General features: G+C 46.6%; 4 protein-coding genes across 16 annotated transcripts in view; 2 read left to right on the top strand and 2 right to left on the bottom strand.

The window, feature by feature from the left end:
* Nucleotides 1–838: 838 nt before the first annotated feature.
* Nucleotides 839–6,798, bottom strand: JMJD6 (jumonji domain containing 6, arginine demethylase and lysine hydroxylase). 4 transcript variants are annotated; one of them, XR_011246882.1, is made up of 7 exons: nt 6,313–6,759; nt 5,425–5,813; nt 4,320–4,606; nt 3,398–3,495; nt 2,784–2,877; nt 1,933–2,071; nt 839–1,250 (listed from the first exon to the last, which is right to left on the bottom strand). XR_011246882.1 is itself a non-coding variant. In XM_069542162.1 (7 exons), exons 1-7 carry the CDS (start codon nt 6,439–6,441, stop codon nt 1,119–1,121), a joined length of 1,263 nt encoding a protein of 420 aa, XP_069398263.1. In that variant the 5' UTR covers nt 6,442–6,637; the 3' UTR covers nt 839–1,118. The 4 variants fall into 4 exon arrangements, 2 of the variants coding, with proteins under 2 accessions (XP_069398263.1, XP_069398264.1); XR_011246881.1 differs by having other exon boundaries at nt 3,360–3,495; nt 6,313–6,665; XM_069542162.1 differs by having other exon boundaries at nt 2,784–2,872; nt 6,313–6,637.
* Nucleotides 5,711–13,161, top strand: METTL23 (methyltransferase 23, arginine). 5 transcript variants are annotated; one of them, XM_069542195.1, is made up of 5 exons: nt 5,711–5,882; nt 9,825–9,929; nt 11,179–11,416; nt 11,497–11,581; nt 11,733–13,161. In XM_069542195.1, the coding sequence occupies exons 2-5, from the start codon at nt 9,846–9,848 to the stop codon at nt 11,905–11,907; spliced, it is 582 nt and encodes a 193-aa protein (XP_069398296.1). In that variant the 5' UTR covers nt 5,711–5,882; nt 9,825–9,845; the 3' UTR covers nt 11,908–13,161. The 5 variants fall into 5 exon arrangements, with proteins under 5 accessions (XP_069398296.1, XP_069398295.1, XP_069398294.1 ...); XM_069542194.1 differs by lacking the exon at nt 5,711–5,882 and adding an exon at nt 6,449–6,752; XM_069542193.1 differs by lacking the exon at nt 5,711–5,882 and adding an exon at nt 6,799–7,218.
* On the bottom strand, nt 12,341–16,137 carry SRSF2 (serine and arginine rich splicing factor 2). 4 transcript variants are annotated; one of them, XR_011246885.1, is made up of 5 exons: nt 14,968–16,121; nt 14,427–14,737; nt 14,049–14,152; nt 13,318–13,425; nt 12,341–12,796 (listed from the first exon to the last, which is right to left on the bottom strand). XR_011246885.1 is itself a non-coding variant. In XM_069542187.1 (3 exons), the coding sequence occupies exons 1-2, from the start codon at nt 15,327–15,329 to the stop codon at nt 14,434–14,436; spliced, it is 666 nt and encodes a 221-aa protein (XP_069398288.1). In that variant the 5' UTR covers nt 15,330–16,128; the 3' UTR covers nt 12,341–13,425; nt 14,427–14,433. The 4 variants fall into 4 exon arrangements, 1 of the variants encoding a protein (XP_069398288.1); XR_011246884.1 differs by having other exon boundaries at nt 12,341–13,425; nt 14,968–16,137; XR_011246883.1 differs by lacking the exon at nt 14,049–14,152 and having other exon boundaries at nt 14,968–16,124.
* MFSD11 (major facilitator superfamily domain containing 11) overlaps nt 15,729–23,671 on the top strand; it is a 27,872-nt gene continuing 19,929 nt past the window's right edge. Inside the window, exons 1-6 of one of the 3 annotated variants that reach the window (XM_069542160.1) lie at nt 15,729–16,187; nt 16,467–16,640; nt 17,121–17,176; nt 19,717–19,824; nt 20,389–20,468; nt 20,577–20,673. In XM_069542160.1, coding sequence (XP_069398261.1) covers nt 16,545–16,640; nt 17,121–17,176; nt 19,717–19,824; nt 20,389–20,468; nt 20,577–20,673 — 437 coding nt within the window. In that variant the 5' untranslated portion in view covers nt 15,729–16,187; nt 16,467–16,544. Of the gene's footprint in view, nt 16,641–17,120; nt 17,177–19,716; nt 19,825–20,348; nt 20,469–20,576; nt 20,674–23,671 lie in introns of all 3 variants that reach the window. The other 2 variants (XM_069542159.1, XM_069542161.1) reach the window with 2 other exon arrangements.

Here is a 23,671-nt window from a genome sequence, read left to right as displayed (position 1 = left end):
GCCCCCACGGGATGCCAACCAGACCCCAGAGAATGAGGAAGAGATGACAGAGAGGAATGTGGGTCCTCCACTGCTGTCACAATGAAGCAAGTGCCAGGCTGCTTGGAGACACCAAGAACGTAACAGCGGCATCAGCTGCAGCAGGTAGGGACTTCGGACAGAATCCCAACAGCTTCAGGATTTCACTGTCTTCCCAGAAACCATCCCTCTTAATGCCGCCCCAGTGACACTTCAGCTAGCAGCACGTGGACAACAGGGCTCTGGGGTTTAAAGACCTGGGACGCAGGCAGGGTCTGCACACTTCAGTGGGAGCCTGGCATGTGTGCAGCACTGGGGTAGCCACTTGCAAAAAGGTTAGCTTATTGATTTTATCTCAAGTTTTAACTTATTTAGATCCAATTGATTTTTTAAAAAATAATTTAGTTTGTTTAGGCTTGTGGGATCTAAGTTCCCCAAGTTCAGGGACTGAACCCAGACCCTTGGCAGTGAAAGCTCAGAGTCCTAACCACTGGACCACCAGGGAATTCTCTCACTCAGGTTTAACACAAAAACAAAACCCCGCTGGAGACATGATTAAGATTTTATTTAAAAAATCTGCAAGTGCTCCATAGAGCAGTGGCAAACTGGGAGAAAAAGCAGGAGGCCACACCTCAGACTCTTCAGAAGCTTGGGGACAACTTTTCAGCGTTTCCCCCTTTACTGCGATAATGAATCATCATTTCCCCATCGAGGGCAGCCACCACCCACCAGCAGAGTCAGTCTTTTCTCCCAAGGTCACAGCAAGAAGAGCAATGAGAGGAGATTCTGGTGTTCTCCAGGAAAAAAAATTTCAAAGATATAAGATGAATTTAACTTTTATTAAATAACGTCAAGGTTTCCCTTGGCACCATTCACACAGATCCTCATCCTTATGCATAAAACAAGCCACGTGCATTTGCATCGGTAGCAGAGAAGAAAGCTACTGTTGCAAACACTGAGTGAACGGCTCCCGTGCCCCAGAGGTCCTCATTCTCTGGCTTTCGCCGGCCCTCCCCGGTCTGCAGGACCCACGGGGCTGCCCCGGGGCCCTGCCGCAGGCTGCAGGCGCGTCCTCGCACACAGACGACAGCCACGCGCGGTCACCTGGAGGAGCTGCGCTCTTTGCTCACGCAGTCATCCTGCGAGGTGGTGTCCCCGTTTCCCACCATGCTGCATGTCCGCCTCTTCTTCCTGCGGTGCATCGTGCCTTCGCCTTCAGAGCCAGACTCGCACTGGATGCGGAAGGAGAAAAACAGGGCGTCAGTTGGAGGCAGCCAGGGACTGAACCTGGGCCCTCAGTAGTGAAAACAGAGTCCTAACCACTGGACACGAGGCAACTCCCTCTAGGCTTATTATTTACCATCCACGGAAATTCCTAACGTGGGCTTTCGGTCTGGAGAATGCTTGACGTTTCATTCCCGACCCCACTGTCCCCAGCTGTGTCATCCGTTATCATTTACTTCACCGAATCTTCAGCTACTTCTCACCCCTAGAGACCACTCTGCGTGCACGTGTGCGTGCAGGTGAAGTCGCTTCAGGCATCCCTGACACTTTGAGACCCTATGAACCATAGTCCGCCAGCTTCCTCTGTCCACGGCATTCTCCAGCAGGAATACTAGAGTGGGTTGAGGGGATCTTTCCAACCCAGGTATCGAACCTGTGTTTCCTGCATTGGCAGGCAGGTTCCTTACCACTAGCACCACCTGGGAAGCCCAGTGACTATTTTAACGATTAACAAACACCTTCAGAGTTATAAAATGGGCAAACTTTACCCCACAGAAGGACTGGGGGCAGTTGTAGTTCTTGGAAAAAGAAGGTGAAACACCGCTCCCTCCTGGGAAGGAGGCACAAAGTCCCCTCTGGTTTTTCCAGGGTGCCCTGCCCTGGACGACTGGGGAGTGAGCGCAGCCTCACCTCTGAGTCTGAGTCGGACGAGCTGGAGCTGGAGGAGCTGGAGGAGTCACTGGAGCTGTCGGAGGCGATCCCTGTGGATTCCTGCAGGTCAACGGAGTCAGCCAGGACCGCCAACTCTGGGTGCTCCTGCTTCAAGATCCTGAGGGACGAGACACGTGCTCTCAGTGCGGCGACAGCCACCCACAGAGCCCCAGACTCAGGGCTGCGCCCTGCCTCTGCTAGACGTGCCGGCACGGTGCTGAGGATAGACACGGATCCACAGGCCGGGCACAGAGCCCCCTGCTGGTCAGGCTTTCCTGAAAGGAAAACTAGCCGCACGCGACTTGCTGCTACCTGAGCTCACAAGCCACGTGTGCTGCCCACACGAGGCCGCACGTCCCTGAGTCAGTCTCAGGAGAAACAGTCTCTCTCCCTCGTACTCTTCCCTGCACCTTCCTAGCTGATGTTTTTTAACCTCTCCTTTCCACAGCACAGTGCTCAGTGATGGGAGCTGGGCTCGGTTAATGTTCTATTTGTTAAGAGCAGAAACAACGAGGTTTGTGAGAGGTAAGAAGCGTCGGGTGACAGAGAGGGTCCCCCCTCACTGGAAGGTAAAGCTGGACGGGACTGTCGGGGGGCAGCCGCCAGCCCGCCCCTTAGGGACCTCGTCTGGCGGCCACTGCAACCGGGGACAAAAGACACACTGTTCGGGAAGGCCTTTCGGAAGGACCAGATGGCAGCACACAGCGGCCTGAGGGATGGAGTCAGTGGGCCTCGGACGCCCGAGAGTCCGGGGAGAACAAAGCCACCACCCTTGCTGGCCCTCTCAGCAGGGAGGCTGAGCACTGAGCAAGCCGGGATCCCTCTCTTACCCCGAGAGCTGGTCCCTCCAGGTCAGGGTTGGGACACAGTGGCACGGGGTGGCTGGGGGTGGCTTGCACTGCCGCTGCCCGTGCTGTATCTGTTCTGTGGATAAACAGAGGAGCTAAGTCTCCAGGGCAGTCACCTCACTCACGAGAACTGAAGGTAATAAGTTCAAATGGGGGTAAAGCTTTTGGAATAAGGAAAAGAAAACAACCAAAATCAAACCCAAACAAAAATGGCTTCCTTTGCTAAAGCTAGCTTTGAGGAAAAAAAAAAAACCAAAACCAAAGAAACGAAAACAGAAAATGACGAACAATCCCAGTTATGACCGTGTTTGTTGGGACTGCCTGGCCTCGATCAAACATGCATTCTGAGCCTGTCACCTCGAGGCTGGCAAGCATCCTGAGAACTGGCCCTGACCTTGGACCCACTCTCTTCTACCCATGAGGTTTTGCAGCCCCAGTGTTTCCCAGGCCTGACTTAAACTCAGCACATGTTATAGCAGCAGTGGACTCTTGCCATTGTATATCTGGGGTAGAAGCTGGAGCAAAAGCAAAAAATAAGAAAACAAAAATGTCTCTCACCTATACCATTTCCTTGACAACTTTGGTCTCCCTCTTACCGTCTTGTGCCAGACAACAGGGAAGTTGGTACTGCTGGCAAAGTTCTGGGTGATGGCAATGGTGGTGTCAAGATTGAGGACAACGTGCCACCAGCCTCCTGAAATCCAACAAATAAACGGTTAAACAGGAATGGGCTCTACACACAATCGCTCTACAACACAAATTTCACATAACATGTAACACAAACTTCAGAAACTGGGGATTCCTGTCCACAAAGGAAAGTCTTAAGAGAGCCAGGACCCGGTGTGCTTAGCAGTCTTCCTGAGGCAGGAGCCACCAACCACCTGCTTGTGCAAAGTTTCACTGGAGCCTGGACACGCCTGCTTTCCTGCCCCCTGGGCAGAGCTGAGCACTTCTGACAGAAACCATCCGGCCTGCAGTGCCTAAAATATTTATTCTCTGGCTCTTTTACAGAACAAATGTGTCCAGCCCTGTCCACCCAAAGCTGTGACCAAAACTGTAAAGGCAGCAAGTTCTTCGGTTTCTAGGAAGAGGGTGCATATCTTAAATACCCTCAATTCTAACACTTAGCCTATCAAAACAAAGCGTAATTTTCAGGTGTGGGATTTCCCGCCTCTTGGCTTTTAAGTAACTGTTTCCTGACTCAATCCACCCAGTGCTACACTGTGTCAAAAACCCCATTTATGGAAATAAGCACAAGTCACTGAACACACACAAAGACACTGGGTAACTAGTAGGAATAAACATGAATAGGCTCTCCAGCAGATGAGAAGTTTCTCAATAGTCATCATACACACAGGCTACAAGAAAGCTGGACAGCAGCCCCTTGAGCAGGTGATTACACAGCCAGAGGCAGGCCCCAGTCAGTTCACCCAGAGTCAGCATGCAGAGGGATTTCTTTGACTCCGTGTATAAACTGTGCTCCAAAATGACAGATTACTGAAATCAAAGAAAGTATACCTGGTACAAAAACAGTCTCTCCTGGTTTCTGTAAGATTTCCAGGGGTTTGAATTCGGGTGGCCAGGTTGGAAGCTGCGTCCGGGGATAGATGATGTTAAACCAGGTGATAGCTTCGTCTTGCTGGTTCCCTCCTTCTTCTCGAGTCACCTTGATGAGCTCCCTAGGTGTGCTGGTAGGGAACAGGCACCAGCGCTTGTGGCCTTGAACTAAGGCATTCCAGGCACTGGTTCCCAGAGGGTCGATGTGGATTCCTGTTCCGGACCGTGGTGGCCCCATCACAAACCACCTAAAGGATGGAAGCATCCAAGATGTGCAGTGTAATTTAACTACATACATGCCACAAAAGCAGCTTTCAGTTTTATACAAATGTTATTTTGAAAACTATGCAAATTCTGATATACAGAAATGCTGAGTAAATAATACACGGGCTGATCCCTAACAGAAAAATCACTGATGTGGCTTACTGCTGGACTTTAGCTATTAAAATGTCCCTTACAGAGACTTTCCCGATGGTCCAGTGGCTAACACTATGAGCTCCCAATGGAGGGGGCCCAGGTTTGATCCCTGGTCAGGGAACTAGGGGCTTCTTTGGTGGCTCAGCAGTAGAGAATTCGCCTCTAATGCAGGAGATGGCGGTTTGATTGAGATGATCCCCTGGAGTAGGAAATGGCAATCTACTCCCGCATTTTCCCCTGGGAAATCCCATGGACAGGGGAGCCTGGAGAGCTACAGTCCCTGGGGTGGCAAAAAAGTTGGCTACGACTGAGCGACTAAACAACAACAAAAGGGAACTAAATCCTGCATGCCACAACTTAAAAGAGCCTGCATGCCGCAACCAAGACCTGGCACAGCCAAAATAAATAAATATTTAAGTAAAATAAAATGTCCCTTACAGATCACTGGTTCAACTTTAATTGCATGCTTGGATCACGTGGGGGAGCTTTCAGAAATCTGATGCCCAGGCAGCATCAGGCAGAAGTCCCTGGGCAGGTATGGGAAGCCCTCTAAGTTCCATATGCAACCAAGGCAGAACCATTCACTGTTTCAGAAAAAAGATTAGTTGCCAGAGACAAGATTATAACCACATCACTGCCCAGTATTTACCTGTAAGGGGGCCTGCGCTTCTCCCCTGCGTACTGGAAAAGGTCATCGGTGAAAAACTTGGGCACCTTGTAGTCTTCCAAAAGTTTCCTTCTTTTGGGGTGTTCCCCGTAGCTGCTGTCAAAGATGTAAAGGGGGCTGTCATCGCGGGTACTCTCCATGTACTCGATGTAGTATTTCATCTTCATCTTCACCGAGTACCCGTCGTTGTCCTCGCCACACTTGAACTTCTGGTTCCGGTATTTCCTTTTGAGGCGCTCCAGAGTCCACTTTTCCTGCGCAGACCAGCCCTCTTGGGCATTCAGCAGAACCACGGGCTTGTATGGTCTTTCATATCGCTCCACAAATTCTTCCACCGACAGTTGTAAAGCGTCTGCCCTTTCCACATTGTCCTGAGGGAATCAGAAAAGACCCATCGAATTTTAAAAAAAAGAGAGAGAGAAAGAAAAGCCCGGTGGCAGGTAAGGGTGTTCCCCAAAGCCAATTAGCAATCATATGCCCAAGGAGCCAGATTCTAGTTCTGGCTCCTCTTAGGGAGGGGAAAGGACTTGCGTGCATTCGGGCACAGCAAAACCGCCGTCCCACCAAGGAAGCGGGGCTTCGCGTCTCCCACTTGTGGCCTTGAACACCCAGGTTCCCTATGGCCCTGCTGCCCAAAAGGGGTGCAGGGGTGACAGGCCTCGTGGAGGGCGTCAAGGGCGTGGGGCTCCAGATGCCCCCGGCAGGCGCGGCTGCGGCGAGGAGAAAGGAGGCCCGCCCTGGAACGGGCGCCGACGACCCCGACCTCCGCTGGGTGCGGGCGAGGCCATCGGAACCCGGTCCCCGGGGAGGTGGGCACAGCCCCCGGCGGATGCCCGTGGTCCGCCCGGCCCGCGATCGCGGCCCGCTCACCGCCACGGCCGCCGGGTTCAGTGGGAAGCTCTCGTAGTAGTTGTGCCGGGTCCAGTCCAACGAGTCCTTCAGCTCCGGCCGCGCACTCCGCTTGGCCTCGCGGATCCGCTTCTTGCTCTTGTGGTTCATCCTGCAGGGTCACCACCAGCTGGTTCCGCGACGACCTCGGCGCAGCTCGCTTCCTGCCACCAGTGCGCCGCCCCCCTCCCCCCACACACACTCCCAGACTCGGGCGACGGCAGCACCAAAACGCCCTTCGCTCCAGCCCGGCGCCTTTAAAGTCGCCTTCCAGAAGATTCACTCCGTAACCACCTCCCGAGCCTCCGGTTGGACCAGTGGCTGCTGTCTTCCCCGCCCTCCGGCCTCTCGCGATAAGCCATTGGCCTCTGCGTCTCCGGGGCCAGCCTTCACACAGGCCGGATATCCACCATGTTGGGAAGGTCAGCCCAGTCAAACTAACTCTTCGTGCGGCCCCGCCTCTCCCGCGCCCGCTTCCGGTCGGTCACTTCCGGCCGCCCTAGGTGTCTTTTTTGGCTCTCTTCCGGCCGGCTAGCCGCCCGCTCCACCTGTTCTCAGTGTCTCGTTTGCCTGGTGTGGGGGTCTGTTCTCGCCGCGTGGTCGTTTCGTCGCTCGAGGGGTGCTTCCCCCGCTTGCTGTCGGGTAGTAGCGACCTGACGTGCTACGGGGAGAAGGCTTGAGCCGACCCGGGGACCCTCGCGCGTGCAGCTTGGCAGCCTGGCGGCCCGGCGCCCTCCCCTGCTCCCGGCCCGCACGGAGCCCACCGACTCCTCTTCGGACGAAGGTGGCCTCCGAGGGCAAGTGGTCCGGGCCCAGCGCTTTCGGTTCTCGGAGGGGCCGGGTCTGGGAGATGAGGGGGGCGCCATACTGGAGGTGTGCGTCCCGCAGGTGCGTGCCAAGGCACCCGGCGGGAATCGCCTTGGGGCGGTAATGTTTCTCAGCCGGCCTGGGGCTGTAGGGACGGGTATAGGGGAGGGGGTCAGGGGCTTTTTCATCTAGCCTTCGGGTGAACCCGCAGAGCCAAACGGTTTGGTATGAAGCCTTTTGGCAGATTAAATGTCGAGAAGGGGAACCTCTCCATACCTAATACTTCTTGCTGGGAAAGTGACATTCTTGACACCTAATTTTTTAAATCTTGTTGAAGGGCGTGTTAACTGAGGTTTATCTGGGACAGGGGATTCCAACACTCATTGATCAAATAAAGTTTCTGGGGCTTGGCCTTGCTTCTTTTCAGCTCATGGCTGCCCCCAAATTCTCAATAGCAATTATATATTTCTTATGCGTCCGATTTTTCAAAGCATTTTCACGTTGCAGCTTTTCATTTGATTTTAGCAGCAGCTGGTGGGGTAGACATTGGCAGTAACGGTTTTGAATATGAGAAACAGGTTAAGAGTTGAAGGCTGGTGTGGAATCCGTTTCTGGCAGTCTCAGCCTTCGTGTTAAAATTCTCCTTTGGATTTCTTCCCAGATTTAGGAAGTGCGTGAAGATACACCTTGTGAAAAGATACATCTTTAATTTAAAAAAAATGTTGTAATGGGGTATTGTTGAAGATATGTCTTTTTTCTTTAATTACCTAAATCTGGATAACTCACACTTGAAATCAGAACTCCTTCATTGTACTCCAGGGTAAAATCCACCAGGGCAGGCATTTTTGTTTTATTCACACCTAGTATATTTTTTTAGGTAAGAAGTGTATTTATTTAGAAACACACGCCACAGACAAGAGTGGGCCATTTCAGTGGGCAAGTGCAGCCTAGACACTAATATTTTTGTTGAGTGTATTGAATGATTATGTTCAGACCTTCAGTTCCTTCACCTTTGATATTTTTACCTTTTCAGCCTATCACCCTGGCAGGGGCACCCTTTACGAAACAGACTCACAGTTTTGCAGTTTAACAGTCACTAACTTTGTATACTTTGTACTGACTAGTTTTCATTGAATTTCCCTGACATTCTATGAAGATAGTGTTTTGCAGTTGAGGAAACTGAAGCACAGGTTAAATAACTTGAGTGAGGTCAGACAGCTAGTATTGATAAATTACCTTTCTCAAGTTTGAACTCAGGCAGGCTTATTCCAGAGTTGTGAGCTGTTACCTTGCCTCCCTAAACACCATCCTCATGATTCAGTGCCTCCCCAAACGCTTTACAAGTTGCCTGCCTTCCTAACTCCAGGACAGCTCTACTCAGACCTCATCTGAGATGCCATCCTAGAACCACCCTGTTCCTCCTTAGCATTATCACGTTCCTGCTTGTGCTGTTGCTCAGTTTTGTCTCTTTGTGACCCCATGGGCTGTAGCCCGCCAGCTTCCTCTGTCCAGGCGATTTCCCAGCAAGAGTACTGGAGTAGGTAACCATTTCCTTCTCCAGGGGATCTTCCCAACCCAGGGATCAAAGCCTGGCCTTCTGCATTGCAGGTGGCTTCTTTACCACCTGAGCCACCAGGGAAGCCCATTACCCCATTACCAGGTTATGCCTAGCTTAAAACCCTCCAGTATCTTCTCACTGCACTTAATAAAAAGCTAAACTTCTCGTGGCCTACAAGACACCACAAGTCTGGTCTTTGCTTCCCCTCTGACCTATGCTTGTACTATGCAACCCTGCCACCAGCCCTCAGGCCCACACTGCCAGGGAGAGGGCCCTGGGAGAGGCCTTGGCCTTTGCCTGAATCATCCTCTCCCTATCTTGAGCAACCACTTTGTGGTCACTGCCCACCCCCATTACTCTCACATCACCCTGTTACACTGTGCTGGTAGCATTGTTACTGAAAATATTTGCTTGTTGTCTCTCCACAGTAAGATACACACACACACACACACACACACACATACATACATATATATATATATACACACATATTCCATGAGTTACATCCTTAGCCTAAAATAGCCACTAAGCCACAAGCCACTCAGGCCCTGGATAAATTCTAGTTGAGTAAAAGAATGCTTATCACAAAAAGGAAAAGAAGTGCTTATCACATTGTATTATAGTTTTATATTCCCTCTCCCCCACGCAAGGAGCTTCTCTGATGGCTCAGTTGTTAAAAGAATCCACCTGCAATGCAGGAGTTGCTGCTGCTGCTAAGTCGCTTCAGTGGAGACCCTGGTTCAATTCCTGGGTCGGGAAGATCCACTGGAGAAGGGATAGGCTACCCACTCCAATATTCTTGGGCTTCCCTTGTGGCTCAGCTGGTAAAAAATCTGCCTACAATGTGGGAGGCCTGTGTTGGGAAGATCCCCTGGAGAAGGGAAAGGCTACCCACTCCAGTATTCTGGCCTGGACAATTCCATGGACTATAGTCCAGGGGTCGCAGAGTCAGAAATGACTGAGCGACTTTCACTTCACTTACCCACCCATAGGAGGTAAACTAGAGAACAAAGAATTGTCATTTTTGTAATGGATGCCAGTGCCAGGCACTCAGTAATTGTATAAATATTCTGACTTCCAGCATGTTGTTTATGTTGTTGTTTATGGGATACAAAAAATTTCTTTTCAGGTCCTGCATCTTCAATATGGAATGTATGTTTGGCCCTGTGCTGTGGTCCTGGCCCAGTACTTGTGGTTTCACAGAGGATCTCTGCCAGGCAAGGCTGTCTTAGAGGTAAAAGTGCCCTTGAGGTTTGCAAAAATCCTAGATAAGTCTGTATGCTGCTTATTGTGTTTTGTTAGATATTTTTAAGTCAGGGATGGTGTGGCCAGTCTCCATGGCAGGTGAGTTAAAAACACTTTTTAAAGTGTAAGTGAAAACCATTGACTAATCTTAAGGAATCTTGGCGTGGAAGCAGTCTTTGAGGCCATCTTTCTAGGGTGTCCCAACAGGGTCATCCAGGCTCTACTATACCACTGCAGCCTTTCTTGAAAAACTGCTTTCATCTTTGGAAATCTTGAGATTAGTTTTAAAATGTATCCAGTGCTTTCTCACTACTCCACCTGGCTTAAGACTGCTGAAGGGTTACAGAAGTAAACTTAAGTCATTTGCAGAAATGGTACTATGCTTAAACCCAAAGGCTGAAGACAAATCAGAAGCTTAAGGACACATATCTTTTGCAAAAGCATGTAAATGAAATGAAGGCATTTGGTGCATAATTCGGGCTCAAAGTAGTGACGGTTTTTAGCTACTCAAAAAAGGTTGGGAATCTGAGTGCTGATCCTTGAACAGGAAGTGTTTCAATCCATAGCAATAGTAATGTTTATGAAGGGACTTCTTGGTATTATGCAAAGTATGTTTAAGTTCTTTGCTGCTCTAAAGACCCAACTGGAAAAATCCCAAGTAAAGTCATGCTGTAGACCTGTCAAGACTTTAGCCATGTTACTTAAAATTGGTAGTAACTTAATGGCTGGTTGTACATTCAAGTCACCCACTGAGCTTCTAGAGACCTGGTATAATTAGGAGCTCCTTATAGATCATGAGAACTAAAGTGACTGAAGGTCACTAGTGCTATAATGCCCTGGACATCCTAAGCAATGGAACTGCTCAAGATATGGTCCCATTTGGAAATGGTTGATCCTCAAACAGCTCAGTGATTGGAGCACCCACCCTCCACAAAACTCAAAATCCACGTAAAACAGGTGGTTGTTCCCACATCCCGACTCAAGAACCTCCCAGTTCAAACCTGTAATTGCAGTTGAGGGCCCTTTAAAATGGTGAAATAGACCAACTCTTTTGACCCAGTTAGAACTGTGATAAGTTTAAAGGAAGTAAAGCAGTGTTGAATGTTTTATAGACATGGAAAATTCAAATTTTCACACAGACCCTGTACTTAAAAGGCCAATGCAAGCATGAAATGAGAAATCATTTGCCAAGATCCACAACTTGTTGCAGTTCTAAGCAAAACCTTTAAACTTCTTAGATTGGTGCTGGAGTGAGCCTTCCAGGAATTGTGGCTGCAAAATGTGGTGCTGAAGTTACACTGTCAGACAGTTCAGAGTTGCCTCACTGCCTAGAAATCTGTCGGCAAAGCTGCCAAATGAATAATCTGCCTCAAGTCCATGTTGTAGGACTCACCTGGGGTCATGTATCTCGAGATCTTCTGGCTCTACCACCACAAGACATTATTCTTGCATCTGATGTATTCTTTGAACCAGAAGGTAAATCTTTTTTTCTTCTCAAGTCAATTTAACCACAGATACAATGAAATTAAGTCTATTAAGAAGTCTTTTCTTCCCAGACTTTGAGGACATTCTAACTACAGTTTACTTTTTGATGCAGAAGAACCCCAAAGTGAAATTGTGGTCTACTTACCAGGTAAGAAGGTAAGCCTGAATCCTGGTTTACTCCTAGTTTTATTAAAGTTAATGCAAGCCTTACTACTCATTCAGTGTCTAACTTAAGGATAAAATGAGAACATATCTAAAGTAAAACAAGAAAAGCTTGGTTTTTTATAAGTAATTTATTTTTTTTCAGTGCTGACTGGTCACTTGAAGCTTTGCTCTACAAGTGGGACATGAAATGTGTCCATATTCCTCTGGAGTATTTTGGTGCAGACAAAGAAGATATAGCAGAATCTGCCCTTCCAGGAAGACATACTGTTGAAATGCTGGTCATCTCCTTTGCAAAGGACAATCTGAATTACACCTAAAAACTGTTTCGGGACAATGTCAATACTGCTCAGAAACCTGGCAAGCCAACTATGTGACTCAGACCACTTCAGCTTCTTGAGTACAGTGGGTTTGAAGATGGTCAGATCTGCTGGCTTTAGACTGATGGGTCACATAACCATTAAGACAAAAAATTGTAACTATAATAAAAAGGACCCGGATTGTTCCTAAATTATTAAAATAGGGCATAAATTAGGTTATAAGAAGGGGGTTATTCAACTTTTAACAAAGTGCTACCTTAGAGCATTGAGGAGAGTAGGTGCTGACCTGGCATTTCCACTTTTTAACTTGGGGGGGGGGGGGGTGGAATCAACTACCAAACATTCACTTTCATTCTATACAGTCAGTAACATTCACAAGATAATTGCACAGGTCTTTCAAATAAATGAGGGGAAAAAAGATCAACACATATTCTGAGAAAAGCTAACACCAAGAAAACGTTTTAATTAAACTACAGAAACAGTGGCTATCGTACAGAATATTCATGAGCAAAAAGATACACCATGTTATAAGTACTTACAAAATTACAAACCATTTGTTTGCTTCCTTAACATTTTCCATATTTTAAGTTCGTACATGAAGATGATCAGATTTACCATTTTGGGGGGAAGAGGAAGAAAAAAAAAAAAAGGTGTATTTATCATCGCTAGATGTGCTCACTGTATGCTCCATTATTTATATGCAAGGCCCGGGTGACTGGAAGTGCAGTTGTCAGGCATTTTAATAAACTGGACAGCCATTTGTTTCTGCACGACAAGGCATCTTTACACAGGAGCAATCAGGAGAAAACAGGAAACAGCCAAGCACTCTGCACTGCAACACGCCACCTTAACAGCTAACCAGCATTACTCAACTGCTACACAACTGCGCCTAGTGCACAAAAATACATAAGAGAAGAGATTAGAATTGTGTTTGGTAAACAATCCTTCCCAAAAAAAAAAAAAAAAAAAAAATCAAGTCTTTTCACCTGAAAAGTCTTTATATAAATTTGGGTTCTGTTTACCATTTAGACCTGAAGGTAAATAACATATACAAATAAATTTACACCAACTTTTGTAGGTTTTTAATTTTAAGGTAGGAAGGCAATGTTGAGTCAATCTCTTGACAGCTTTAGGCTGTGTGTAATGGCTGCACACGTTTCCTTAAAAGTCAGGAGGCCACAAATTAGGTTACCAATCTGTTTAATTCCAAACAAAAAAAGTCAGCACTATATAAACAAAAAGGAAAATTTACCTCAAATATCCAAGTCAATAATGAAATCTGAAGTCGTTCACCTTACTAAATTACAAGAAATTTGAATAACAGCAAAAAAAATGGCACATAAAATGAGTTTGCCACCTGAGGCAAAGCTTAAAACAAGTAAAAAGTTAGACAAAATGTTACAAAATAACCTTTTCAATAGCCAGTTGCTTGTTCCAAGGACTCTTCTGATGGACTGAGTACTACCAGGTAAGTGGTCCTTTCCCCCAAGTCCTTCTTTATGTTGCTTGTCGACACATCTAGGTTTGAAAAGAAACAAGCTCAGTTTACCTTCCATTAACAAAATCACCAAAAGTGCACATGGTTTCAATTTCAGTACTTACTAAGGATCTGGTGAAACCAGTAGGTTACAGAAAGGTTCCAACCAGCCATTATCCATTTTTTTTAAGGCCCAATTAGGAAACTTTCACAAAGGTTACCATCAGCACTAAAAATGTGTGTTTGTTATGTATTCTTGGCCAAATGACCAAGGTGAAAAATGGTAAGGGGGGATAAAAAAAGTAGAAAAAAAAAAAGGAGGGGGGAGGGTTGGGCTGTATCCAAACAAAACAATTAGTATATTTTAAGTTTTTAGTTTTCAAATGAAACCACTGGCATTTTAGAATGCTTTAACATCTGAGCTACTTAGGGCCCTTTCCTTTTAAAAAATAGGACCAAACAATTTGAGAGTTAAAGACACACTATCCTTTCCCCACCCAGTGCAATCAATACCTGTAAACTTTTGATTCCAAAAGTTCATTGCTTCTTTTTCACAATTCGTTTGCCACATCCATTAAAATATGAAGTCCCAGTCAGTACAACAATAGTTGAACTGATTGTTTTCTCTAAGAGGATAGTGCATCTTTAACATTTAAAGACAAACCTGCTCCAATACACGCCCACAGAAACTGGTCCCTGGAGGATCAGCCAAATCAGTTAAAATCTGCAATACTGGCCAATATTCTTTTATCAAACAGGAGACCGCAGCTTTAAAGGGGAAAATGCAGACGTTGGATAAAAACAGCAAGAAATAGTCATTTTCATTAATAGGTCTCAAAACAGTTCATGAAACAGCCATTATCTAAGCTTTATACACATCCTTTCTGCAGACCCCTCTTCAGTATAACTCCCAAAGCCGAGTTAGCTCAGAGCAGTACTCCTAACATCAGGAGCCAATTTTATGTTAATACGAACAAAACAACTACTCCAAACCCCATTTCTGAATTCGGGCCGTTAAGTCTCGGAGTCGCACGAACCTTACCATTTGCTTAAGAGGACACCGCTCCTTCCTCTTCCGGAGACTTGGGAGGACTCTTAGATCGCGACCTGGACTTGGATTCCCTCTTGGACACGGGTGGAGGACTCCTGGACCTAGACCTGGATCTGGACCGCGAGCGAGATCTGGAGACCGACGAGGACTTGGACTTGGATCTTCGCGCCGATCTGGACTTGGAGGTGGATCGCGATCTTGAGCGAGTGCGGGACCGGGACTTGGAGCGGCTGTAGCGAGATCGACTCCGGGACCTGGACCGGCTCCGACTCCGGGATCTGCTGCGGCGACGCCGCCTAGGGCTGCGGACAGGGACAGCGGCGCGTCAGGGTTCGGCGGCCCCGCCCGCGTGCTCCCGCCCGCCCAGGCCGCCATTATCTCGCCGCCAGACGCCATTTCCCTGGTCGCGAGCCCGGGTCCCCACCCTCCCGCGCCCCGCCGACTCGGCCCGACCGCCACCACGTGTCCCCGTAGGCCTTTGTGAGTCAGCCAGGCCCTCCCGGAGCCCCGGCCGCGACGCCCGCGTGCTTACCTGCGGCTCCGACGTCCGTAGCCGCCACCCCCGTACCTGCGGGGCGGGGGGCCCCGGCGGCTATGGTGCGAATCCGGGGGGCGGCCGTAGCGCGCCATTTGCACCCGCAGCTCGCGGCCGTCCAGTACGGCTCCGTCCATGGCATCCATGGCGTCCTCGGCGTCGCGCTTGTCGTGGAAGCGGACGAAGGCGAAGCCACGGGACTCCTTGGTGTAGCGGTCCCGCGGGATGTACACATCGCCGACGCGCCCGTACTTCTCGAACACGCGCCTCAGGGTGTCGGGCGAGGTGCGGTAGGTTAGGTTATCCACCTTGAGGGAGGTCATGCCCTCCACATCGGGAGGCGGGCGACCGTAACTCATGGCTCTGGAGAGTCGGGCCGGGGCTGCGCGCCGACGAACTAACGCCCCGGCGGGCCCGCGAGCTCGGCTGCAGCGGCAGCGGTTTCCTCAAGTTAGCTCGGCTCGACGCCGCGCCTCTTTCCTGGCGGTTGGTTTCCGCGTGGAGACGTTTGGAAAGGCCGAACTGGAAACGTCTACAAGAAAAGGACCCAAACGACTCCACCAGAGAAGCAACTGGGCCGGCGGCGGCTGCAGCGCCCGTTTATATCCCTCCTCACAAAATGGCGCCTGCACCACCCGGAAATGAATCCTCTGATTGGCTCATCTCACCCCGCCCCTCAACGTCCCTGCCACGCGCCCCGCCCCTGTCCGGCGCGCTTGCGCAGAGTCGGCGGGCGGGTCGAAAAGCGCGGAGTCACTGCTGCTGGGAGGGGGAGCGGGATTGGCCGACAGTTGGAAAGCCCGCGAAACGCTCCTTCCGGCTGCGAGGCCCGTTGTGACAGGAGGAAAAGGAGGGGCTCCCCTGCTGGGCTCCGCCTTCTTTTCGTGCCAGTTTCTAATCTCTCAGTTTTGCTGCTGGAACCTCCGCCCTCTCCGTTAAGGGGTATTCCTTCACCTTGCCCCTCTGTGTTTCCGTCTCCTCAGACCGGCTTCGCGGCCTCCAGGCCTCCTTCCTCAATTCCTGACTCCTTCGCTGGGTTCCACATTTTAGCCTCCGCCTTTCCGGAGCCCTACGAGGTCCTCCCTGCTCCCTCCGAGTGCATGCGGGAGCCCTAGCCGCGAGCTTGCGCTTCCTCGACCGCCCTGGACTACAATTCCCAGCGAGCCTAGCGGCCGGCGTCTCGGCTGCGGTCAGGTGACCGAGTCGCCTGACCTGAGGTGAGTCAGGGCAAGGCGGCGGGGCCGTACCGGCTGCTACATCTCGCCCTTGACTCTTGATTCTCTCTTGGCTCCTCAACTTGGAGCAGGAACGTTCTTTCCTCTTCTCAAGGTGTTGGGTCCTTCCGTACTCGAATCGTGTGTTAGGAAGGTCCTAGCTAAGCCTGTGGGGAGAACTTCACCCTAAGCCCCGGATTCTACTCCAAGACCTGGAAGTTGACAGCTTGGCTGCCCTGCTCCTGGATCTGCCTCCTCTCACCATCTCATTTCTTCTCCCAGGATTGCAGTGGGTTCACCTGGAGGAGAGCTGACTGACTGCCCTGGGATACTGCTGACCTCCAGCAGAGTTGAGCCAAAATGTCCCCGGAATCTAAAAAGCTTTTCAACATCATTATTTTAGGAATTGCCTTTATGTTTATCTTCACCGCCTTTCAAACTTGTGGAAATGTAGCGGTGAGTTGGACTTTGTTCTCCCTCCTTTGCAGTGTTTGTCATAATGCATTCCAAAAATGATTATGTCTAATAGTACGCTTAAGTTTCACCTTGTATTTTGTCACCTAACACTTCCTCGCTTTCCATGATAAGATTTGATTTCATCTCTTAGTGGGGTCGTTTATTTCTCTGATCTGATTTGGGGTTTATATATTGACCTATTCATTTTTGTTATCTGTATTGACTATATTAGTACTTGGACAGTTAAGGGAATAAACGTAAAGCCTAGTTATAGATGGTCTCCAGCCCTCCCCACCTGACCTGCCAGCCTTTGGTTTGCTTTCCATTCTGTAGTCCTTTCCCTTCTCTCCTGTTGGGATTTCTGTATTAAGTATCCAGCATCTTGAATTTTTACTTTATTCTCACTACTTGGAGACAGATTTTCTGAGGGGGTGGGAGATTACAAAACGTTTTCATTGATTAGTTTTATTTTCTGCACAGCAAACTGTCATCAGGAGCCTAAATAGTACAGATTTTCATGGCAGTGGATATACCAGGTATGGTACTGTATGATTGGTTCTACATTGTATATCCTAGAAATTGCTTAAAAGTTCATCAGAGTCACAGACAACATAAGATACTGTGATTGGATTGTTTTTTCTTCTCTGTATCTAGTCTGTTTAGGGGAACATAATGTGATAAAGGTGATGAGTTTAGGTTTCAAGTAGAATTAGACACTGAGTTTGAAATACGAGGTTCAAAACTTAATTGCTGTGGTATTTTAGGAAATTGCTTCTATGTGATCAGTTTCCTTGCTCAGGTTAATGTGTGTAAAGCACTTAGCAGAGTGGCTGGCATTTAATAAGCACTCAAGTATTGTCATAATTACATCTTCCCAATCCTAAACAGAGGATATTTTATAAGACTCTTGAAATATTTGTTGGTCTTCTTGTTTTTCTAATTTCATAATTATTAATATACTGTCATCAGGAGCTTTTAGGTTTCAGTTAAGGTGTTTAAGGTGTTTAGTGGCAATTTTACAGGTGGAGAAAATGAAGTGGAAAGCTCTTCATAGGTCACTAGTACATTGTGATTGAAGTTGGGAATGTAAATCATACATGCATATAAACACAAACAGATTTCTTAATTTCTCTATGGTTAAATGTTAGATGAGTGCAATTGTGCGGTAGTTTGAGCATTCTTTTGCATTCTCACATGCTAGTAAAGTAATGCTCAAAATTCTCCAAGCCAGGCTTCAGCAATACGTGAAGCATGAACTCCCTGAGTTCAAGCTGGTTTTAGAAAAGGCAGAGGAACCAGAGATCAAATTGCCAACATCCGCTGGATCATGGAAAAAGCAATAAAGTTCCAGAAAAACATCTATTTCTGCTTTATTGACTATGCCAAAGCCTTTGACTGTGTGGATCACAATAAACTGTGAAAAATTCTGAAAGAGATGGGAATACCAGACCACCTAACCTGCCTCTTGAGAAATCTGTATGCAGGTCAGGAAGCAACAGTTAGAACTGGACATGGAACAAAAGACTAGTTCCAAATAGGAAAAGGAGTACGTCAAGGCTGTATATTGTCACCCTGCTTATTTAACTTATATGCAGAGTACATCATGAGAAACGCTGGGCTGGAAGAAGCACAAGCTGAAATCAAGATTGCTGGGAGAAATATCAGTAACCTTGGATATGCAGATGACACCACCCTTATGGCAGAAAGTGAAGAGGAGCTAAAAAGCCTCTTGATGAAAGTGAAAGAGGAGAGCGGAAGATGTTGGCTTAAAGCTCAACATTCAGAAAACAAAGATCATGGCAACTGGTCCCATCACTTCATGGGAAATAGATAGGGAAATAGCAGAAACAGTGTCAGACTTTATTTTTTTGGGCTCCAAAATCACTGCAGATGTTGATTGCAGCCATGAAATTAAAAGACACTTACTCCTTGGAAGAAAAGTTATGACAAACCTAGATAGCATATTGAAAAGCAGAGATATTACCTTGCCAACAAAGGTCCATCTAGTCAAGGCTATGCTTTTTCCAGTGGTCATGTATGGATGTGAGAGTTGGACTGTGAAGAAAGCTGAACACTGAAGAATTGATGCTTTTGAACTGTGGTGTTGGAGAAGACTCCTTGAGAGTCCCTTGGACTGCAAGGAGAGCCAACCAATCCATCCTAAAATCGTATCCATGCTGCGATTTGTGGGGTTGCAAAGAGTTGGACACGACTGAGCAACTGAACTGAACTGAATTGAAGCACAGCATGCCAGGCCTCCCTGTCCATCACCACTCCTCGGAGTCCACCCAAACCCATGTGCATTGAGTCGGTGATGCCATCCAACCGTCTCATCCTCTGTCATCACCTTTTCCTGCCCTCAATCTTTCCCAGCATCAGGGTCTTTTCAACTGAGTCAGCTCTTCGCATCAGGTGGCCAACATGTTAGAGTTTCAGCTTCAACATCAGTCCTACCAGTGGACACCCAGGACTGATCTCCTTTAGGATGGACTGGTTGGATCCGCTTGCAGTCCAAGGGACTCTCAAGAGTGAGCCATTACGTTGAGTTAAACACATTCTGGTTTAAACAAGTTATAGCTACATGATTATTTATAGCAGTGAGATTTCATGCCACTGCCAGGAGTTGTCAGCTAAATCTATAGGGCAGACTGGTTGATGAGGACCTCTGGAATCAGATTCCCAGGGATGAGATTCTGGTTCCACCATTGACTAGCTGTCCAGCTGTACTTTTGACAAGTTACTTGACCCCTCTGTATTTCACTTCTGTTTTCCATAAAAAATAACATGTTCTTCATGGAGTTGTGTTAGCTGCTATAATAATTCACTGGTACATTAAAAATCAGATTGTCCAAGGCAGACTGATTCTTTTCATTTGATAGGACTTCAATATTTTGAACAAGTGAAAGCTTTAATGTGACATTCAGTGTAAGGATGTAGTTATGAATTCTGACTAAATGAGTGGTTATTACAAAAAAACACAAAACTGTAGACTCTAATTAGGTTTGAAAAAAATTGAGCTTTGAGACAGTGTTTCAAGAGTTTTTTTTTTTTTCCCTTTTGTATGTTATGTGTGCAGCATGGCAATTATTTATGGAGTGTTCTCTGCTTCAAATTTGATTACACCATCAGTGGTTGCCATTGTAGGACCCCAACTCTCTATGTTTGCTAGTGGTTTATTTTACAGGTAAGTAATTCCGTTTTCTTTCATTTAATTAGAATGCCTTCAGCTTCTTTCAAGCACATAGTAAACTTGTGCTTTGAACTTGCTGACTTGGTTGGAATAGATTATAGGTAGCTTTTTAGAGGTTTGGCTCTCTCCTTGATGCTTAGTGGTACTATTGTTTTAAAGTGATGGGATTTGTGTATGTTTGCTTTTCTTTTGCCACTAATATATATAATATCCAAAAACCTTTCTATAGGCTTGGAAAGAACTCAGGTAATAATCTTATTTTGTATCAAGTAGATTAATGGGAATTAAATTTTTTGTGGGATACAGAACTGTAGTCCCACTGTGTGCTGAGCTGTTTGGTGAAGGCCAGTTGCAAACCTTCATTCAGTGTTTGAGTTCACAAATTTGAAATAGTAAGTTAAGAAATGACATTCGTCCTCTTTTTTCCAACACTGGAGAAGCCCTTTACAGCTTGAATTTTGAAAGAAGAGATCCCTCAGAACTGATTCCTAGAAGGCATAATTGACATTCTGTTTCAGGTATTGTTTGACTGTAATACGTTGACCTGTTATATTTTAGCATGTACATTGCCGTTTTTATCCAGCCTTTCCCGTGGTCCTTCTACACAGCCTCTGTTTTCATTGGAATTGCAGCTGCTGGTAAGCATTTTGATTTCTATTTTCTGAGTCTAAGAGTATTGTTTATATGTTTAATATATAAAGCTAAATGCTTTCATTCCCTTGATAAACTTTTGATTTGAATTTTAGTACTTTGGACAGCACAAGGAAACTGCCTGACAATAAATTCAGATGAGCACACTATTGGGAGAAACAGTGGAATTTTCTGGGCACTCTTACAATTTAGGTAATAATTCTTATGGCTCCATCTTTCCTATAATTTTTTTTTTTTTTGGTCAGACCATCTTTTTAGATCCCGATTGTGTTGAGAACTCAAATCTTCTTTTTACACAAGTTAAGTTCCTAGGTACATGTCATAGAGATTTAAAATTTTATGGGATTACTTAAAGATGCATGGATCTACCTCATTGAAATTTATTATTAGCAAATGGAAAATAATATTCACCATAATGTATATAGCATTTGCTATACTTTAGGTGGCTCACTGGTAAAGAACCGCCTGCCAATGCGGATTGGGTTCAATCCTGTGGAGCAAGTGTATGATACCCACTCCAGTATTCTTGCCTGGAGAACACCAGTGGACAGGGGAACCTGACAGTCCATAGGGTCACAAAGAGTCAGATAGGACTGAAGTGACTTGCAGGCATGCATACTTTGTATATATCTTACATACTACTGGGCTCTTTAGGGCTTCCCTGGTGGCTCAGAGGTTAAAGCATCTGCCTCCAATGCAGGAGACCCGGGTTCAGTCCTTGGGTCGGGAAGATCCCCTGGAGAAGGAAATGGCAACTCACTCCAGTATTCTTGCCTGGAGAATCCCATGGACTGAGGAGCCTGGTGGGCTGCAGTCCACGGGGTCACAAAGAGTGGGACACGACTCAGTGACTTTACTTACTTACTGGGCTCTTTAATCTCAGTAATAGTTACAATCTCCTGTGATAAGAAGGTATTATCTCCAACAAAAGCTTAACTAAAAGTTAAATAACTTATCCAATCATGTAGATTCCAAAGGCCATGTCCTTCCCACCCAGTTATGCTACTTGACAACTGTTAACAATTAAATTTTCGAACAGAGACTAACTCTATGGCCACTGAAGGATACAGCATGTTATATATTTCCACAGTAAAAAGCAACAGCAGGCATGCTGTCATGGAATCTGTCCTGAGGATTTACCCTCATATCCTAAATGCCTAAAATTTTGGCTTTGATAAGGCTTAACAAAAAAAAGAAATGCAAAAAGGCAAAATGATTGTCTCAGGAGGTCTTACAAATAGCTGAGAAAAGAAGAGAAGCTAAGGGCAGAGGAGAAAAGGAAAGATACGGCCATTTGAATGCAGAATTCCAAAGAATATCAAGGAGAGATAAGAATGCCTTCCTCAGTGATCAGTGCAAAGAAATAGAGGAAAACAATAGAATGGGAAAGACTAGAAAATTAGAGATACCAAGGGAACATTTCATTGCAGAGATGGGCACAATAAAGGACAGAAATGGTATGGACCTAACAGAAGCAGAAGATATTAAGAAGAGGTGGCAAGAATATACAGAAGAACAATACAAAACAGATCTTCATGACCCAGATAACGACAATGGTGTGATCACTCACCTAGAGCCAGACATCCTGGAATACGAAGTCAAGTGGGCCTTAGGAAGCATTACCAGCACCCATCTCACACACTAGCAAAGTAATGCTCAAAATTCTCTAAGCTAGGTTTCACCAGTACGTGAACCATGAACTTCCAGATGTTCAAGCTGGATTTAGAAAAGGCAGAGGAACCAGAGATCAAATTGCCAACATCTGTTGGATCATCGAAAAAGCAAGAGAGTTCCAGAAAAACATCTACTACTGCTTTATTGACTATGCCAAAGCTTTTGTGTGGATCACAACAAACTGTCGAAAATTCTTAATGAGATGGAAATACTAGACCACCTGACCTGTCTCTTGGGAAATCTGTATGCAGGTCAAGAAGCAACAGTTAGAACTGGACATGGAACAACAGACTGGTTCCAAATCAGGAAAGGAGTACGTCAAGGCTGCATACTGTCACTCTGCTTATTTAACTTATATGCAGAGAAATCCTGGACTGGATGAAGCACAAGCTGGAATCAAGATTGCTGGGAGAAATATCAATAACCTCAGATATGCAGATGACACCACCTTTATAGCAGAAAACGAAGAAGAACTGAAGAGCCTCTTGATGAAAGTGAAAGAAAAGTGAAGAAGTTAGCTTAAAACTCAACATTCGAAAACTAAGACCATGGCATTCAGTCCCATCACTTAATGGCAAATAGATGGGGAAACAGTGGAATCAAAAACTTTATTTTTTTGGTCTCCAAAATCACTGCAGATGGTGACTGCAGCCATGAAATGAAAAGATGCTTGCTCCTTGGAGGAAAAGCTATGACCAATCTAGACAGCATATTAAAAAGCAGAGACATTACTTTGCCAATGAAGGTCCGTCTAGTGAAAGCTATGGTTTTTCTAGTAGTCATGTATGAATGTGAGAGACTGCAAAGGAAGCTGAGCGCTGAAGAATTGATGCTTTTGAACTGTGGAGAAGACTCTTGAGAGCCCCTTGGACTGCAAGGAGATCCAACCAGTCCATCCTAAAGAAAATCAGTCTTGAATATTCTTTGGAAGGACTGATACTGAAGCTGAAACTCCAATAATTTGGCCACCTGATGCAAAGAACTGACTCACTGGGAAAGATTGAAGGCAGGAGGAGAAGGGAACAACAGAGGATAAGATGGTTGGAAGGCATCACTGACTCTATGGACAGAAGTTTGAGTAAGCTCCGGGATTTGGTGAAGGACAGGGAAGCATGGCATGCTGCAGTCCTTGGAGTCGCAAAGAGCTGGACACGACTGAGCGACTAAACTGAACTGAAGGCTTAACAAGTATGAATATTGTTTTAAGGGGTTGTATATTAAGAAACTGGAGTGTAAGTGAATGATTCCTTCCCTGTTGCTGTTTAGTCGCTCAGTCCTGTCTGACTCTTGTGACCCCAAGGAATGTAGCCCTGCCAGTCTCCTCTGTCCATGGGATTTCCCAGGTAAGAATACAACAAAGGAGTGGGTTGCCATTTCCTTCTCCAGGGGATCTTCCCAACCCAGGGATAGCAGGTAGATTCTTTACCGCTGAGCCATCAGGGAAGCCTGATTTTTTCCCGAGGAAAGTGCTAAATAAAGTATTTGATTAGATGCAGATTAACGAAATCATTGGTAT

This window comes from Ovis canadensis, chromosome 11 (genome assembly GCF_042477335.2).
Source record: "Ovis canadensis isolate MfBH-ARS-UI-01 breed Bighorn chromosome 11, ARS-UI_OviCan_v2, whole genome shotgun sequence".
NCBI classification, from domain to species: domain Eukaryota; kingdom Metazoa; phylum Chordata; class Mammalia; order Artiodactyla; family Bovidae; genus Ovis; species Ovis canadensis.
Note: the sequence above shows the minus strand (reverse complement) of the source record. Positions and strands in the feature narration are given on the sequence as shown.